Source organism: Pieris brassicae, chromosome 8 (genome assembly GCF_905147105.1).
Source record: "Pieris brassicae chromosome 8, ilPieBrab1.1, whole genome shotgun sequence".
NCBI classification, from domain to species: domain Eukaryota; kingdom Metazoa; phylum Arthropoda; class Insecta; order Lepidoptera; family Pieridae; genus Pieris; species Pieris brassicae.
The window spans coordinates 4187093-4204467 of NC_059672.1; the positions used below are offsets into that span (position 1 = coordinate 4187093).

The window sequence follows — 17375 nt, forward strand, 5'->3', positions numbered from 1 at the left end:
TAATATAAAACTAGACTATTATATACAATCTTTCATCAAGCAATTTTTTGTATAATTTCAAAATGCAATATATGAACTAATAACTATTTTATGAATTTATTTTTTAAAACAACTTCCCTAAAATCAAAATTGTGACCAGCCTTATTATTTTTACATTTCAATCGAAACAAAAATTCGAAGAAAATCGGATACACTTTTAAGTTTAATCCTTATTTCTAGATTCCGAATGTATCCGATCGTACACACCCATTGGGGACGGATGGGATAATTCAAGCAATGAATTCAGCTGCCTGAAGTTAGCTGTCAAGCGCTACGAATCAGGCAGCCTCTCACCGTATCTGACGTCATTGGGGCTTGGTGACGTCATCGCTCTGTCGGGGTCCTACGGGAATTTTCGATTGCAGCAGGTAGCATTTTGAATATATATTTTTTTTAATTTCTCAAAGGTATCAACTTTTTAAATGTTTGTACTGTGTTTAAATAAATTTTCATAGAATATAATAAATTCACTTTGCATTGCATTAATAGTACATATACAATCAGATAATGTAAATTGTCAAGGAGGCGTCAGTGTAACAACCGTTACACTTAGACCAGGAGATAGTGGCACAAGATACTGGGTCATTTGTACCAGTATGGCGATTCTTCAGGGGTCTTATTACGCAATGCAATAAATAAAAATGATGCTCATAGCGCTGGTACCGGCGGTCCAATCGATACACCTGTATCACATCGACGTCCGTCGTTCCACAACTGAGCGTTTTTCAGGAATTTTACCCGCGCACCACCGATATATGGAACCAACTGCCCACGGAAGTACAGGGTCCTTCAAGAAAAGAGCGTATCAATTCTTTAAAGGCTGGCAACGCACTCGCGAGTCTCTGACATTAAGAGTGTCCATGGGCGGCGGCGGTATCACTTAGCATCAGAAAATCCTCCTCCCCTTTCGCCCCTGTTCTATAAAAAAAACAATATAGATTAATTTCTATTAACGAAGACGCATGGGTGTATTAAACTAATGTAGATATGACGCAAATACTCATCAATCACAATTTGTGCGCAGCACCTGCCTCCCCCTGAATGTAGAATAGATCAATTCAATACTTTATTAATATCATAGTATAAACAGTCCCTAGAGTAAAGAATTTTAAATATGTATAAAAAACCAATGGCGCTACAACCTTTTTGGTCTAAGCCGCAGATTTGTATATCTGTTTCATGATCATTTGTTTTTTTAAGAGATTCTTTATAGGTTAGCTAAAAGGAGTTACATAACATTGGTTGCCTGGAAGAGATCGCTCGAAAGCGATAAGGCCGCCAGTTGCCCTCCTTTGTCAATTGTATTCAACTTCTGTACATGCAACAAAGCGTCATTAAATAAATAACTAAAAATCTTGTAAATCTTTTTTACGAGCTATTTAGCTATTTATTTTTAAGGATTTCTTAGTTTTTCTAAATCGTCAAAGTTACGCCCCGAGAGTATAGCCATACGTAGGCACACTCTCATACCAACTGCTACATTGCATTCATTCGTTACATAGCAATTAACATTTCATTATGTCACTTATATTCTATTGTTGTACAGAAGAATATAGAGTAAAACTAAAACACTCCATTATTTAAAGGACCCCAATGACCCAAGACCGTACATTTTGGTACGGACCAAGTAAAAATTAAAAGCAGAATAATAAAATAAACTTATATTTTTAAAATGAAAATATAATCAAGAAGAATTAAAAAAAAAGTTTATCGTTCTATTTTAATTTTGGTCGAATACTGCGATAAGGAGTGTAATTATGTGCAAATATCAGCCTTCTGTGCCTGAGTCGCCGTCTTTTTGTTTCTAAGGCATGCCGATGAATCTTGAATCTTCACGTCTATCTACACAAATATAAACTTAAACAATTGGACAGATTCAAACCCACGACCACTGAGTCAAGTCATTCAACCTAACACTGCTTTTAGTAAACGTATTTTACGTAATTAAATATTTTATCACTTGCTGACACTGACGGAAAAGTTTCCTATGACACCTCCAGAGTGTGAAACTTTTTATATGAAATAATTGAAAATAATGTTTCTAAACTTAATATTAATTAAAATACCCATACTTAGAGAAAACAAAACACGATATTTTCATAGTAAATTTTGGCATGAAATTAATATTGATTTCCGTACTTTCAGTTAAAGCCTGTGAAAATATTATACCTCATAGCGGCGGGGACCGGCGTAACTCCAATGTTATCTTTAATACGCTTCGCGTTATCAAGGTCGAATCCAAAATGGTAAGTTACATTTAGAATAAAAGTAATATCTATCTAAAGTTTCATATATATGTTAATTCACATGTATGTAAAAAAAGAATGTTTGGTGAGATTACACAAGTACAACATTTGATAAAAAAAATAGTAGAAATACATCTCGTGACAAAACTAGGAACTAAAAATTAAGATGCGTACAATACATATTTATACAGAGGATTTCATTTATTTAGTCCCGTCAAAAGATTTATGATTTTTCTTTGGATGTAACGCCGAGAGCGGGCATAGCGTCTGTTAATAAATCGTGTAACAAATTCCTTTAAATCAGCAAATATTGCGACCCAAGTCGGCCGCCAAAAAGAAAAATCTTTCTTATCTTTTGTTTACAATCATTGTTATTGTTAACGTAAAGCGTTTCGGTGTTAAATTTATGACTCACATACAAGTTACTAAGTAGTGTGTAGCAATGTGTCTGATCTCTTAACGTTTGCTGTACGGCATGCGGCTAAAACGACGAATTTTGAACGCTCCCTTCATTCTCCCCTTCATGCTCCCTTTATACACGAAATCCAAGGTAGATACATGTTTCGTCTAGAAATTCGAAACTTGAGGACGAGAATGTAAGTGCGTGCTCTTATTTTACCATGCCTTCTGCTGTTAGAGGACAAATCTTAATCTTTTAATTAATTTTATTATTATTAATTACTTAATAAGTCACGTGGAACATGGTATAATGGTTGCAGCTCCTTACAAACACAGTGTAAAAAAAACATGGCGATTAAAAAGAGTGGCGGAGAGTTCATTGCCAGTTCTTCTCGTCCGTTCTACGGCCTTGATTTGAGAACTGGCAGTAAATGGAAAATTACAAGCATTTAATGTATATTTCTTTTTTATTGACGTTCATAAGTGTACATTGTGTTACCTATATGAATAAATGATTTGGACTTTGAACGAGTTTTGGACTTTGACTGATTCTTAATTGGAATATACTTAATAAGCACGATACGACTTTTGGTTACACGAAAACTTGGGACTTGTGAACACTGACGAAATCTAGCATGCACAAATATCATTCGGTTGCATACTGATTTTAAATTCGGTTAAAGAGGCGTTAGTGTATTTAGAAGTGTAAAATAAAAATCTCTTTAATCCACATATGACAGATTCACGTCCAAGGCACCGATTTTATTATTATATTTACTCTTACAAACATAATTACAAAACTGGCTACATAAGTTATAGGGCAATGGCCTTCTCGCCATCAAGTGATTTCTTCCAGGCTACCTTAGTATGGAAACAGAAATACCTACTGTGCATAAAGAAAAAAATTGTGAGCCTGAATAAACATCCTCGTGAGCTGGTTAAGTCACCCCAGCGCCCAGATACCGATTCTTAAGTTTTATATGTAAGTTCGGTTTAGCTCTCAATAGCGCTGATGTCGAACCTTATAATCTCGGCAAAAACATACTATTGGGATCGGGATAACTGTTGGTATCGCTGTTGGAAATTACAGACCCTGCTCTTAATATTAAAATACTACGGACCATAAGAATTATGGTATAGTATGGTAACGGGCAGGAGGCTCGTCTGATGTTAAGTGAAACCGCCACTCATGGACATTCTATGCCAGATTACTCGCGAGTGCGTTGCCAACCTTTTAAAAATACTTAACGCTGTTGAATCACTCTAGATAACTTTATTCTAAATTCTTTAAGCCTAAATTATGTAGTTACAAAAGTTTTATATTGTTTCCATTAAAAAAGATACCCTTAAGTACGCAATAAAGTCCGTGTCTTTGGCAATTAGGTCCCTTCTAATCTTTGAAGCGTGAAATTAAATTTTATTAAACGTCTCTCTTTTCAGCGAACGAGTACATTTAATATTCTTCAACAAGACAGAAGAGGACATACTTTTCAAGACGAAATTAGAAGAATATGTTCAACAAGATGATCGGTAAATATTTATTCGTATAAAATTGCGGTAAAACAAAAGTTGTTTGTGCCTGGAGACAGAAGTCTTACATATAAAGAAAAATATTCATTTAACAAACACAGAAAAGAACCGTATATAATACACTACGTATTATTTGCCAAGCGTGACTCAATATGTCAAAAACTCTATGGTGATGACATCACTTGACCACTCAATTGATGATAGCCTCGTTTACCCTAAAAATTGTCTATAGCCAAATAAAGTATTGAATTTTTTTTTTATTTACAGATTACAAGTACTACACGTCCTGTCAAACGCGAGTTCAACGTGGAATGGCCTGAAAGGCAGAATCAGCTTTGATATACTAAATAAAATGATTCCTAAAGATTCAAACACTCATTTCGCTTGTCTCTGTGGACCTACGGAGTTCACGCACACCAGCGTAGATTTGTTAAAGAAAATTGGTGTCAAAGACAATTCTATTCACGCATTTATTGGTTAGTGATCTATGCAAATCTTTTGGCGGGAATTAAATTCCACGTCAATTTCAAATGTGTTATAATTTTCGTTTGACAGTTAGTTAATACTTGATCTAAATAATTAGTTGAAAAATTAGATATATTTTGACTTATCGCACTTTCTAAATGCAAAATGTAAAAGAAATTTTTTCTATGATCTTCTAATAAAAAGACAAAATTTATGATTATAGTACAATAAGTTATGTGTAAAATCACGGAATAGATAGATTTGGAGGGGCCTTTGTTAGAATTCCATACTAAGATTAGTTGTGTTACCATTTAACTTCGCACATATAGAAAACCTATCAAGTATGATTCTTTGATCACACAATGTACCTAAGTCGGTTACTACATCTACCTTTATCTTTTCCGTGCATAAAACCAATAAGAATCCTTTGAGTGAGATAAAACTTAAAGCTAGTCGAAAATGGATACGATATTTATGTAAATATGTATATTAAACAAAAATAGATGGATTTTTTATTAATGTTGTTTTAATTTTCATATTGAGTAATATAAGGTAAAGAATAGGCCTAGTGAATTAATTATATTGTTCAAACAACAGTGTCGACATTATTCTAAAATCAGATTGAAATTAGTCGATTCCGCCGAGCTAGAGTTAACTTACATGTATACCGATTTATTATCCCTTATATATGTCACCGTAATTATCGATAGGTTATAATCTATCTCGCGAGATTGTGAACCTTAAAGTACTCCTTACAATTTAACGTATTATTATTCGGTAGATTGTAATCTATCGAAGTGAAACTGTCAAATTACAATCTTAAAGTGGTCAAACTCCCGTCCGAAGGCTGAAGGCTGTTCCTAATTGGTCAGATTTATTGTAGAACGTCGAACAAACCAATATGGTGACGCGGGGCTTATGCCGTTCAAACAATCAGCGCGCCAGGTGCGTTCCGTTTCACAATTTAACGGTTTGACTTCGATAGATTACAATCTCCCGAATAATAATACGTTCAATTGTAAGCAGTACAGTTGAGGTTCACAATCTTTCGAAAGTTCACAACCTCGCAAGAGAGATTATAACCTAACGGTATTTACAATTTTACGGTGACTTATAGGTAAGATTACACATTATTTAAGAACATACACCATTATTTTAAAAATAGTCGTTTTTTCATACAAATTACAACAGCTTTTTTACAATTACAATTAGAAAAAATAGATTGACTACTCTTAAAAAGATTAAAGTTACCTTTTGTCAATATCAGTTATTTACAAAGTGACAGAAGTATTGTAAAATATGACATCTGTGGAGTACGTTCATGCATACAAAATTTTCAGTATTTTGTCTCATATTTAATAACAAGGAAATATATATATAAGAGATGTATATATATTATTATTATTAATAATATATATACATCTCTTATTTTAAGATATATATATATCTTAAAATAATCGTATCTAGGCTAAATAGATTAGGTTTTAGCGCTAATAATTTTCCATCCAATTTTGTCCTCAAAATATATGAGATATTTATAGTGATAATAAGTCTTATCAATTAAAGTCTTTAAAGATTATAAAAAATGCGTATTTATGAAAAAGCAACCAAATGGTAAAGTAATAAGTATTTTTACCATATACAACAGTACAAATTTGACTTAGTTAATTTATTTTCGGATTCGTTACCTTTTTATATTATTATTTAGATTTGTTATTAAATTGCAACATTAAACATAATACAAAACAAACTAGATGGCGCTTATTGGAATGATTTTATTGTTGTACGGATGGTTCAAAACTATTGCTAGGGTACATGCCGGAATCTATAACAGGTCTCTAATCTTTAAAATAAAATGAAATAGTTGAATAATATAGAAAAAGAACTCAAAAGTAATTCGAATTTATAGGGAAAGGCACAAATATTGGAACGGCCCGTATATTTTGCATAGTTAACCTAAGTTTATTGTAAATTTAGTACTTAATATTTGCTTATATTAGCACGTATTATGATTTTGATGTAAAATATTGTAAAAGTGCCTACATTCCATGTAACATTTGCGTTAAGTATACATTGTACTTTTAAGTATAGGTTGGGTTTTTAAATAAATAAATTTATTAAACGTTTTTTTCTATACCTAATTCATCCCCATTTCAAACCATACTATCAAAAAGATTAAACTCTCTACACAGGTATTTTACCGGAGTTTGTGAGATGTAATAAGATCGTGTTTTTTTTTAAATATAAAAAATTCCTAATTTATAATAGCGTGATGGGAGTGTATCTTCATTGCAAACCACGTTAACGTAATTTGTACAATTAAAATGAGGTGGACCTATTGGGAAACATATATTTGTTGTTTCTTTTGGTAATATTATCTAGTTAACAAATATTGACACACGACAAATTAAAGGCTCAAAATAAAACACTATATCAAAGGAACGTTTTATTACAACAAAAGTTTTACAATTAAATGCTTGTAGTCCTCAGCACCACTGGTACCTACTACCGTATACCACACAAGAATCCTGATTCTTTTAAAACTATAAAGCAAGGAAATGCAAAAGCAACGTGCTAATTCTGTTCTACAATTTAATATATCATATACGAGTATAATAGTTAAATCACTTTTCTAAGAATAATTACATTGAATGCATAATACAATGACGAATTTTGTAACATCTAGTTATACATTTTTAAAATACTTATCTTAATACAAACGCGAGAAACTGGGGTGGCACCAAATTAATAAAATTTTAGTTACCACAGATAAAAATGTAACAATAAATAATAGAAACTGACGTTTAGGGTACAGGCAGTTTTTCAGACAGGTAATTTTACTTTTTATAAATATAATCTTGCAGTATTGTTTTGGCATATTTTAAAATTGTTTTGACATACGTAATACGAGGTAATAAAATATTTGTTCTATAAAAAAGCGACATGTGAATATATTAATAAATATATAATAAATTGTAAACAGAATTTACACCTAAAAAAACATGTGCATACTCTAGTCGCAACAAATCAGTCGTTTTCTATAGAATAAGGTTGTTAAATACTTTATTGTTGATTTTTAATTTGTAATACACATTATTTTTTTTATACATGTGAACATTGATGGATCGAGGTTATATTGTCTATAAAAACAAACTGATTTGACTCACTACAATGTGCTAAAGCAACGAAATCTTTTACATGTTTAATATACACTATTAACCGAACTCAGAGTCAACTAAGAGATAATCTAGTATGATTTTTCTTAGTTGTCAAGCTTATAATTTTGAACGGCTTCACGCCACAGTCTATCCGGGCCCTGTATTGGCGCGTTATTATGTTCACTAAAGATCCAAGAGCAGCTAAAAGATACCTTAATATAGTTAATAAAAATATATTTTTAGTTTAGTTGCACCGTTCTCATAAGAGATAATTTTATCAAGGACTCTGAGTACGGTTAGTAGTTTTTCCTGAGGCCACATATTTCAAATACTAAATTTAATTTTTGCGACATCAGCGTTATCGATAAGGCGACACACTTTTTTAAAGAGTGCCATCAACACAGGTACAGATACCGGCAAACTTCTTGAGCATTAAAGGGGAAAGCTTGCGCATCGTACACAGGCAAGGACATTTGTTCAACATGTTTGCCGGTATCTGTATTAAAGATTAACCTTACTGGTCTGACTTCGCCACTGCAATTTCCGTGAATCTGCCGAGCTACGCGACCTCAAGTTCTTAACATAACAAACAAATATAATCATGGAAATATTTTGCGACAAAATTTGTCTCAACAAACCTATTAAAATACCATTTATCCAATATTCTAGCCTAAACTAAATAAAACCGTTCTTTTAAAAACAAATGACACATTGCCTAATGACGGAAATTTATTCAATAACTTTCCACGACAACCCAACAAATTAGAGCAGTAGCACTTCTCTTCAGGGTTCTTTGTTCGTTTCCGGGAAAACAAAATATAATTTTAAGCCGTAGCTTGCCTTTACTAAATTGGGTAATGATTTAGCCCAATAATGCTTACTTTTCTTTCTCGCAATTTACAAGACACAATTAATCCAAAGGTCAGTTCTACATTAATAGAGTACAACTATATACAAACTACTGTACAATATTCAAATTTAATGTATTTTACATTGAATTATATTTTGACGTACCAATTTCGCCCTATTTTACAATTCCAGACTTACAAATGCAAAGTAATAATACGAATAAGGAACTGATTGAAAATCATTTAAATACACGACGATTTTTTCGAGGTTATAACCTCGATTTTTAACGAAGTTAATTGACAATCTACACATCCAAATATGCTTACAAATAAGATCATCTACCATTAATTAAAATTTAACACAAGTTCGGCTTCGAAACTCAAATTTTAAATCTTGTTTTTTCATGACAACGCCAATATGTAATACACAGATTATGCTGTAATTGTTTCTGTTTTTTAAAGACGAAAACAGTGTTCGCATTTTAAAGAAAAAAACTAAAACTTTCTTCGTGAAGTGCGATAGTGATTCACAACGGTACTTATAAATAGACCTAAAATCCCTGTCCTGGATTCCGAACCCTCAATTTATAAAGGCACAGGAGACAATTTAAGCCTTAAAATATATTAGTTCTACAAACGCGTTATGTAGGATATCATGTTACAATATCTCAGATTACATAGATTGACATACACATATATAATAGGTTACTAAGCATAATTTATGTCTTTTATACTTTTTCAGATGTATATACAATTAGTGAAAAATTAAAATCTTGATTCATAAATAAAGAATGAATAAAGAAATTTTGATTTTTTTTTATATAAATGGAGCTATTTCTGAAAAGTATTTAATTCCTGTAAATAAATATCTATATAAAATATCAAATAGAGTATGAATATTTTTGAATGAATAGTTAAGTTTCAACCCCATTGTGGAAATCGAAATTAATAGAGAATTTGTTTTATACACTGTAAACATTTTTCTTCATCTAGTTTTTGACAATTGTCCCAAGACTTGCGGGGTTTTTACACAGGTTCTTAACTTGAAAAGCAATAGATTAAAAACTTAATAAATAAAGAAGTCTTTATTTTCTGAAGTCTCTCGCTATTCAGAATTAGCCCCAAAGTATTATGCGATAAAAACTAAAATCCTAGTTTTAATATCTTTGTTATTCATATTTACATATATTATGCATACAAGTCTCATTTCAATGTAAGTGCAAAATTAAAAATTAAAAGTGTTTTATTTCAAACAATGTAACTTTATTAACTTAATAAAAAATAACATTTTGATAAATCAATATACGCGAAACCAAAGTAAATAAATTCTTTGACCTCTCTATTTTGTTTAGACAACTACGAATAATTTATACGCCAATCAAATTGTTTTAGATTGATTCGAAATTAAAATATGTAAAACTTTTAAAAATGATAACACAGGCAGGAAAAAGAATTTATTTACAGTTAAAATATCTATGGGAGCATAGACAAATCTGTAGTTTATGCATTGACATCGTTAACAAATAGAACGTCACGATCTTTCAAGCCCACGTCAATAAGTTTTGAAGGACCGCGAGAAATGGCGCGCTTTGGAAAATTAGTTGTTATTTCAAATTCTTCGGGCGATTGTGGATGACTGAACACGAAGTCGTATAGATCCTGAAAGTGTTTATTCATTGAAACATTAAAAATCGGGAGATTACAATAATGAAATAAGGTTTTTTTTTTAATACAGCACCTGAAGCTTTTAGAAATAAATGGAATATTTATATAAAACAAAATTATTGATAGGTGAGATCTATTAAGTAGCTTATTGACATTTGGAAAATATCAGAGACTATGGCGTGTTTTGCTTGTATGTGATTAAACGGAAGACAAGAAAGACGAATCATAATGCATGGCTGTAATTGCACTAAAAGCGCTTAATATTCTAAGTTTAAATAACTTACGGTTTGAATCCACTTTTTATTTATTTCACAAAAAATATGTTTACTGATGAAATCATTTGTATTGTATTAACAACTAGTCAGCTCGTAATTTATTCAGTTTTAATCAATAAATTTATATATTATGAAATAAATACAGTGTCAAAATAAACATACCTGAGTGGTGTGAGCGAATAGAAATCGTCGAGTTAGCCTCTCGCCTGTGGGCAGTCTTATGAGCAGGGCTATAGCTTCAGGACCTGCTTTGGGCTCTTCGGGAAGTTGAGCAGCCATTGTTTCACGGGCTTCTATCACCTGAAACATACCAATTAAATTTCATATCTTTCGGTTTTAAGCGAGATTCTTAGGCTTCGTTTAAATTTCACTCATAAAATAAAAGTATTAAATATCAATTAAAAGTATTATGCTTTAATTGCAAAAACACATCAGTAACATTAAAATTGCTTACATAATGATAATAATGATTTTTTATTTAAAGACTTGAAGCGAACTCAACAGTTAATTATGTATTTTACCGATATAAAAATAAATCAATGGCGCTACAACCTTTTTTAGGTCTGGGACTCAGATTTCTGTATCTGTTTTATGATCGTTTGTGAATTGAAAAGGTAAGTAGGTGATCAGCCTTCTGTGCCTGGCACACACCGTCGATTTCACACCGTCGATTTTTTTTTTTTGGTTCTAAGTCAAGCCGGTTTCCTTACGATGTTTGTCCTTCACCGTTCGAGCTAATGTTAAATGAGCACATAAAAAGAAAAGAAAATCCATTGGTGCACAGCCGGGGATCGAACCTACGACCTCAGGGATGATTTTTACCGATATAATCGTATAAAATATGTACCGCAATGCAGGACTCTCATCCTGACTGTCGATCCCAATGGATAAGTCGCACACGACTGCAACACGACTGCTTGGAGCAATTGTGTTCGACCGCAAAATAACACTGATGCGAGTTCATTTACAAGATGGATTTCGATGAAGAAACTCTGCTTCTTGTACCAGCAGTGTACTTAAGCGTAGGCGTAGAAGACACCGTAGTATGTGGGTGCGTCCAATACTATCAAGAGAACAGCATGGAATATTCCATACTTTGTATCCCCAGCTAAGAGAAGACACTAAAAAGTTTTTATCGGTCCGTGTACGGTGGGTCCGGCTCTAAGCAGTCAGCCGCACGGCGTAAGTCGACCACAGAACGACATCTCCAACCGTTCAGGAACTGCTCGAGCAGTCCGTGTATTGCGGTTATGAATTTATTATAGAAACTGCAGATCGCCGTGCGGCAACCGCTCTAGAGCAGTCAGGCTGCAACATGCGGTCCGTCTATAGCCCGCGTAAGGCTGCTTAATACAAAATTTGACGATTTTTGGTAAAAACAGAAAACAAACCAATCAAAATCGAGTGATTTCGACGGTACTGTACTGTCTGAATCTGACAGTCAAGTTCATAGTAGAAAAACCTACCTCCTGCTTCCTCCTCTCCTCCTGCTGGCGCTTGTTCAAGTCGTCCTGCTCCCTCTGGGCTCTGGCTTCCCTCTCGGCGGCCCGACGTCTCTCTTTCTCCTGGTCAGCGGCCAAAGACTCCGCATATGCTTCGTCTTGGGAAGCACGCAAACGTGCTGTCACTTCGCGTTCCACTCTGACAAAGGAATCATAGCTTTTATTATTGCCAGTTTTAATATTTGTTGGTATAAAACTGAAGTTGGATTTATAACCATAGATGTAACAAGGATCTGTGGAGAACGAACCATCAAGGGATTCGAGCTTGCAGCAGTGCTAAGATACCTCTTTTGTTATGTATTGACTACACCGTTCCATAATAGCTTGACAGTAATCATTTTGACACATAATAGGAAAAATAAAAGTATATAAATGTTATGAATAAATGATGACACTTTGTGAATAAGATTGTTATTAGTTTGGATAATTGACACAACAATTCTCTTTCTGAACACTCTTAACTATGTTGTGAAATAAGTACTTTAAGATATTATTGCACCAACATATAGCATAGGATACAAAAGCAAAAACAGTTACCTATCAGCCCTTGCCGCGTTTAAATAAGGTTCATTCTCAGATACAATTCTCTGTAATCTATTAATAAGTTGCTGTGGTGAACAGGAGCCTTCGCTTCTAGCGACAACTGTCATCCTGTGATCGCGAACACAAACTAGACATAACAATGGGTAACGTCGCCCACCCACAGATTGAGCAACTCTCCATCCCTCAGATGTGTCCACAGAACAGCCCCAAAAGAGGGCATGTGTGTTTATAAAGCTGATCACGTCATGATCTGACAGTGTATTCCTGAAATATAAAAAAAAAAATGTAGCTAAAAACACATAAGATAAATTGAGTTTAGAATATGTGATGTCGCATCCAACTAGCTTAATTAGCCGTTTGATTAGCCTAGCCTTTTAAATAAACGGCGTCGTTTAACTAACGGCCTGAAAAATATTCGGCCGTAGCGTTTGTTACAACATTCAATAAACTGGCTGGCTAATGCTTAGGCCATTCATATGATACAGTCATTTGGCAGAATTAAAAAAGATGAAGCATATGACATAAGACATAATCTTTAAAAATTAAATTGCTTAAGTAAAATTCACATTATAATTGTCACTACACTCTTTCATTGTACTTGTTGTTTTTCATGAAACTTTAGACAACACCATCACAGTTGTTTTTTGATGACGCCATATTGACAGTTTAAAGAGTTTCGTTTCGAGTTCGAGAATAACAGAAAGTGGAATTAAATTTAAATTAACAGTCAAGAGGCTAGGCAAGTAATGAAACGTCATTGATCCAAGTCATTTGCCTAGCTGTTTGATCAAGTGGCTGAACATATTTCAGGCCGATAGTTAAACGGCCAGGCTGTTCATTGAACAGCTAATTAAGCTAGTTGGCTGCGACATTGACAAGTCAATATTTAATAAAAGAATAGGTTTATATTAAATGTCAATATAGTGATTAATGTGTTTAAATTTAATAAAAAAGTTCAAGTACAACAAATATAAGAGTTACTGAAGGTTGTCTTCTAAAATACTTAACTTAATTCTTTATAATTTATGCAAAGTTACAAAGGATACTATTACAATCTGAAAATAACCAAAGGTTTAGATTCTAACTAAAATCCCAGACAATAAAAAAATATTGTCCGACATATTTTAATTGTCTCAAGAATATTTATAAGAGAATATGTTCTTTTTTATAAAACAAGTACAAGTACTAAGTTGAAAATAAATATTTAATTAATGATATATTACCTGCAAAAGTTTTGTGTCTCTGCTGCTGACTCTGAATGTAGGTATACAATAAGGAACCTAAGTTCATTTTTGGCATCATTAAGAGCCTGAGCATATGTGCCTTGGTAGAAGACAGGATGAGAATTGTATCTAGTGGTGTAACTGTTGATAAAGCCCATGACATCACCAAGTGGATCTGTTACCACTGCAATATAGGATTTTATGAATGATAAATAGGTCATCTGGTGTAGCATAAAAAACTCTTAATTATAAGTAGAGAGAGTGAAGATCCGTATCACCCAATAGTCAAAGGGTATCTATCCTTTTTGTAGTAAGTTGTCTACCATAACATTCTTACACAATTTACATTTGTTGAAATTAAATAATTCAATTAGGTACTTACATCTTCTATCATCATTCCTTATGAAACTTAACAATAAGTTCAATACAGAGGATATTGTACTATAACACACAGATACAACTAGATTGACTACATAGCGGAAGAGGCCTGTAACCCCACCAGGACCTTCTGGTGAGTCATCAGTAAACACTTGTTGTGCTATATGATCATGGACTACTGGTGGAGCCCGGGCCTCAGTTGCAAACACAGAAGGTCTGCCTTCTCTTATATTTAGCTGCTCTTGTATGGCTACCTGTAACAAGATTTGTAAAGGGACTGTATTTTTACAATAAGTAAGATAAGAGTGAGATAATTGGGTAATTTATAGACTTTCTGTATAATAACAAACATAGTACTTTATAGTTGTTGGAAATTTTTCATAGACATTTTGACCTCAATATGTGGATAAAGCAAATCTTACCTCTAAGTCCCACTGATGTCTTTGCAATACATCTCTACATATTGACATATCTTCAATACCTGTTAAATCTTGAAACTGCAGTATTTTGTCAGTTTGTTCAGTGGTTAAACCCATAGCATTATCTTCTAGATTCATTTTTGTGTAAAAATAAACAACGAATATAGAATAAAAACACAAAACCTACATACGTATCGCGAAAGCTTAGAATTAGAAGTGAAGAAGTAATATCTAGTAATATATTAGTAATTTTGTTATGTTTGCTATGTACTAATTATAGTTAATGTGAAGGTATTAATAATATTTCTAAAACTTATAGTATTCTTTTTATCTCCAACAGACCGACACCATTATTTTTAGTAATATAAAATTGTACAATTGTACATGTCATTCTACATTCTCCAACAATGACAATATTAGTTTGATGTTACAGGTAGTTGTCAATTTAAAGTAATCGAAAACAGAGTGCAGTTTCATCGTCTCAGTCTCTACAGTCTAAGTAAATAATTATGTTATGTAAGATTTATACAAAATCTTTATTGATTTATTATTTATTTGTATCTAATTGTATATTTTTTGCTGATTTCATTATGTCATACTTAATAAATAATAAGATGATTATAACCCATACAATGCTGTTTTATTAAGAAAAACGACTATAAGTAATTCACAAATAGAACGAATATAAAAAAAAGAGTTAATAGGTATAATGTGCATTAGTATTGGTAAAAAAGCTTTGTATTAAGATAAATGGCCATACGCCGCGATCATAAATTGTAGTTTATTTAGTAATATTTTAAGTTGAATACTTTGCTGTGCCACCAGTAATTTTTATGGGAATTCGGATTATTATTGCATACAAAAGTATGTTTTTTTGATTTGCGTTTAAATACTACCCTTGAAGAAAATAATATTTGAAATTGTTCTCAACATTATTTAATTTAAGACATTATCATTTCTTTTTTTCTTTCTTTTTATCGGTTAAAGGATTCTGTGGAGCGGGTTGGGCTGCTTCTCCAGGAGTAGATTGTGCCCCCTCAGTTATGTTTTGCGTTGGGGTTGGTACTATTTTTTCAATAACAGGCTCAGGGGGAACACTTGGATCTTCTTCGGGGTCTTCATATAAATATTCTGCCTAAAAGTTTCAAAATTATACTTTAAAATGTTAACCAGGTATTTTTCAATATATACGATATATAATAATATCTCTTGCTATGTTATTGTATATAATAATAATCTAAACTATATAACGTGATTAGTCTATTATTCAAAGTGTACCTTAATTTCTTTAAGCTCTGGTGCTAAACTGAAAAGACTATCAACAAAATTGTTATAAAAAACATTCCCATTTCCAGATACATTTGCGTCTCGCAGCATCTCTATAGTTTCAGATTCATTAAACACATTACCATATCCAGTAATAATCATCTTTAATTCTTCAATATCCAGAAAATTTCTATTTTCTGTATCAAATACCTATAAAACGGATTATTTAAAAGTAAATATAAACGCATTTTTGCAATTCAAAAATTAAAGAAACGTTTGAAGCATTTAGAGTTTTTATTCACGTCCATTCCAGGAAACCATGCGTTACACGAGTGCGCATTTAGTTTCTATTATTATAAACTAATGTAATAACGACTAACATGTATTTGTCTTGGATTGAGTAGAGATATTACTACAAAACGCGCTACCATTTTATAATTTTTTTCATACCTCCTTCGATGTCATAAAATTAATTGCAATATTTATGTTACATTTTTTGATAGAAAGAGATGGAAGTAGGCATTTTGTTCAAATTTAAGTAAATTATTTACTAAAACTTAACTTAAGGATAAAAACCTTGAAAGCCAGTTGTAATTCATGCTTAAGGTCAGGCAACATCGTCCATTTATTTAACATATACACTACTTGATCATACATCAACATTCTCGTTATTCCGGCTTTTAAGTTTTCGGCTTCCTCCATTATTTCTCCATAAGAAGGGTAGTGAAAACTTCTTCGATGAAATCTATGAGTAACACTATGTGTAAAATATTTTGTTCCTTCATACATCTTGAAGTTACTTTTAGCATCGTATATATATTAAAACAAGTCTAGACTATATTGGCACGTGGACACCAGGCTATTTTATAATGTGCATGATTATATTTAATCAGCAGTTTAGAAGAATCATAAAGTATTAAATAAAATATAATCAGTTGCGTTCGTGTTATTTTACCATTTTAGTTTTTGCTTAATTTTTTTATCTCTTTAAAGTTACTGTTAGCCCTATAAAGTAATAACATAAATTTATAAATTAAGACTTATTAGAAGACAGTACAGATATAGCAATTTTACTCTTAATATATATATAAGGTTTACATTAGCGATGTTGCGGTATAATCCTATTATGAATTACCAGAAGGCATTAGGTACCTACTTTTTTTTTCCTAAAAAGTCTCTAAATTCTTCTATTGTTACAACATTTATTGGATTTCCTTCGTTTATTATTAGTCTTGGTTTTGCAGTTGTCTCAAACCATTCTTTTATTTCTGATAATTGATCTTCTGTGAAATTAACTGTTACATTTTGTAAAGGATCAAATGCATCGAAAGCCATTTAAAAATTGAACAAATTTATAAATATTTCAATAAATAATTTATAATAAAAAAAGAAAAAAGTCAACTCAAAATGACAAGGTTT

At 32.2% G+C, this 17375-nt stretch overlaps 3 protein-coding genes across 7 annotated transcripts in view; 1 reads left to right on the plus strand and 2 right to left on the minus strand.

Annotated features, from left to right (window-relative positions):
• Positions 1-5194, plus strand: part of LOC123713825 (cytochrome b5 reductase 4) — a 47490-nt gene extending 42296 nt beyond the window's left edge. For all 5 annotated transcript variants that reach the window (XM_045667703.1, XM_045667701.1, XM_045667700.1 and 2 more), the window contains 4 exons: positions 220-407; positions 2185-2285; positions 4125-4214; positions 4482-5194. In XM_045667703.1, the coding sequence (XP_045523659.1) occupies positions 220-407; positions 2185-2285; positions 4125-4214; positions 4482-4695 (593 nt within the window). In that variant the 3' untranslated portion in view covers positions 4696-5194. The remainder of the gene's footprint in view (positions 1-219; positions 408-2184; positions 2286-4124; positions 4215-4481) is intronic.
• Positions 5195-7112: 1918 nt separating this feature from the next.
• LOC123713169 (FAS-associated factor 2) lies at positions 7113-15081 on the minus strand. Its single transcript, XM_045666713.1, has 7 exons — positions 14694-15081; positions 14276-14525; positions 13894-14077; positions 12665-12934; positions 12092-12266; positions 10788-10925; positions 7113-10344 (listed from the first exon to the last, which is right to left on the minus strand). The coding sequence occupies exons 1-7, from the start codon at positions 14826-14828 to the stop codon at positions 10186-10188; spliced, it is 1311 nt and encodes a 436-aa protein (XP_045522669.1). The 5' UTR covers positions 14829-15081; the 3' UTR covers positions 7113-10185.
• A 539-nt stretch (positions 15082-15620) lies between these two features.
• On the minus strand, positions 15621-17358 carry LOC123713306. Its single transcript, XM_045666909.1, has 4 exons — positions 17113-17358; positions 16533-16701; positions 15969-16166; positions 15621-15825 (listed from the first exon to the last, which is right to left on the minus strand). Exons 1-4 carry the CDS (start codon positions 17289-17291, stop codon positions 15643-15645), a joined length of 729 nt encoding a protein of 242 aa, XP_045522865.1. The 5' UTR covers positions 17292-17358; the 3' UTR covers positions 15621-15642.
• Positions 17359-17375: the final 17 nt, after the last annotated feature.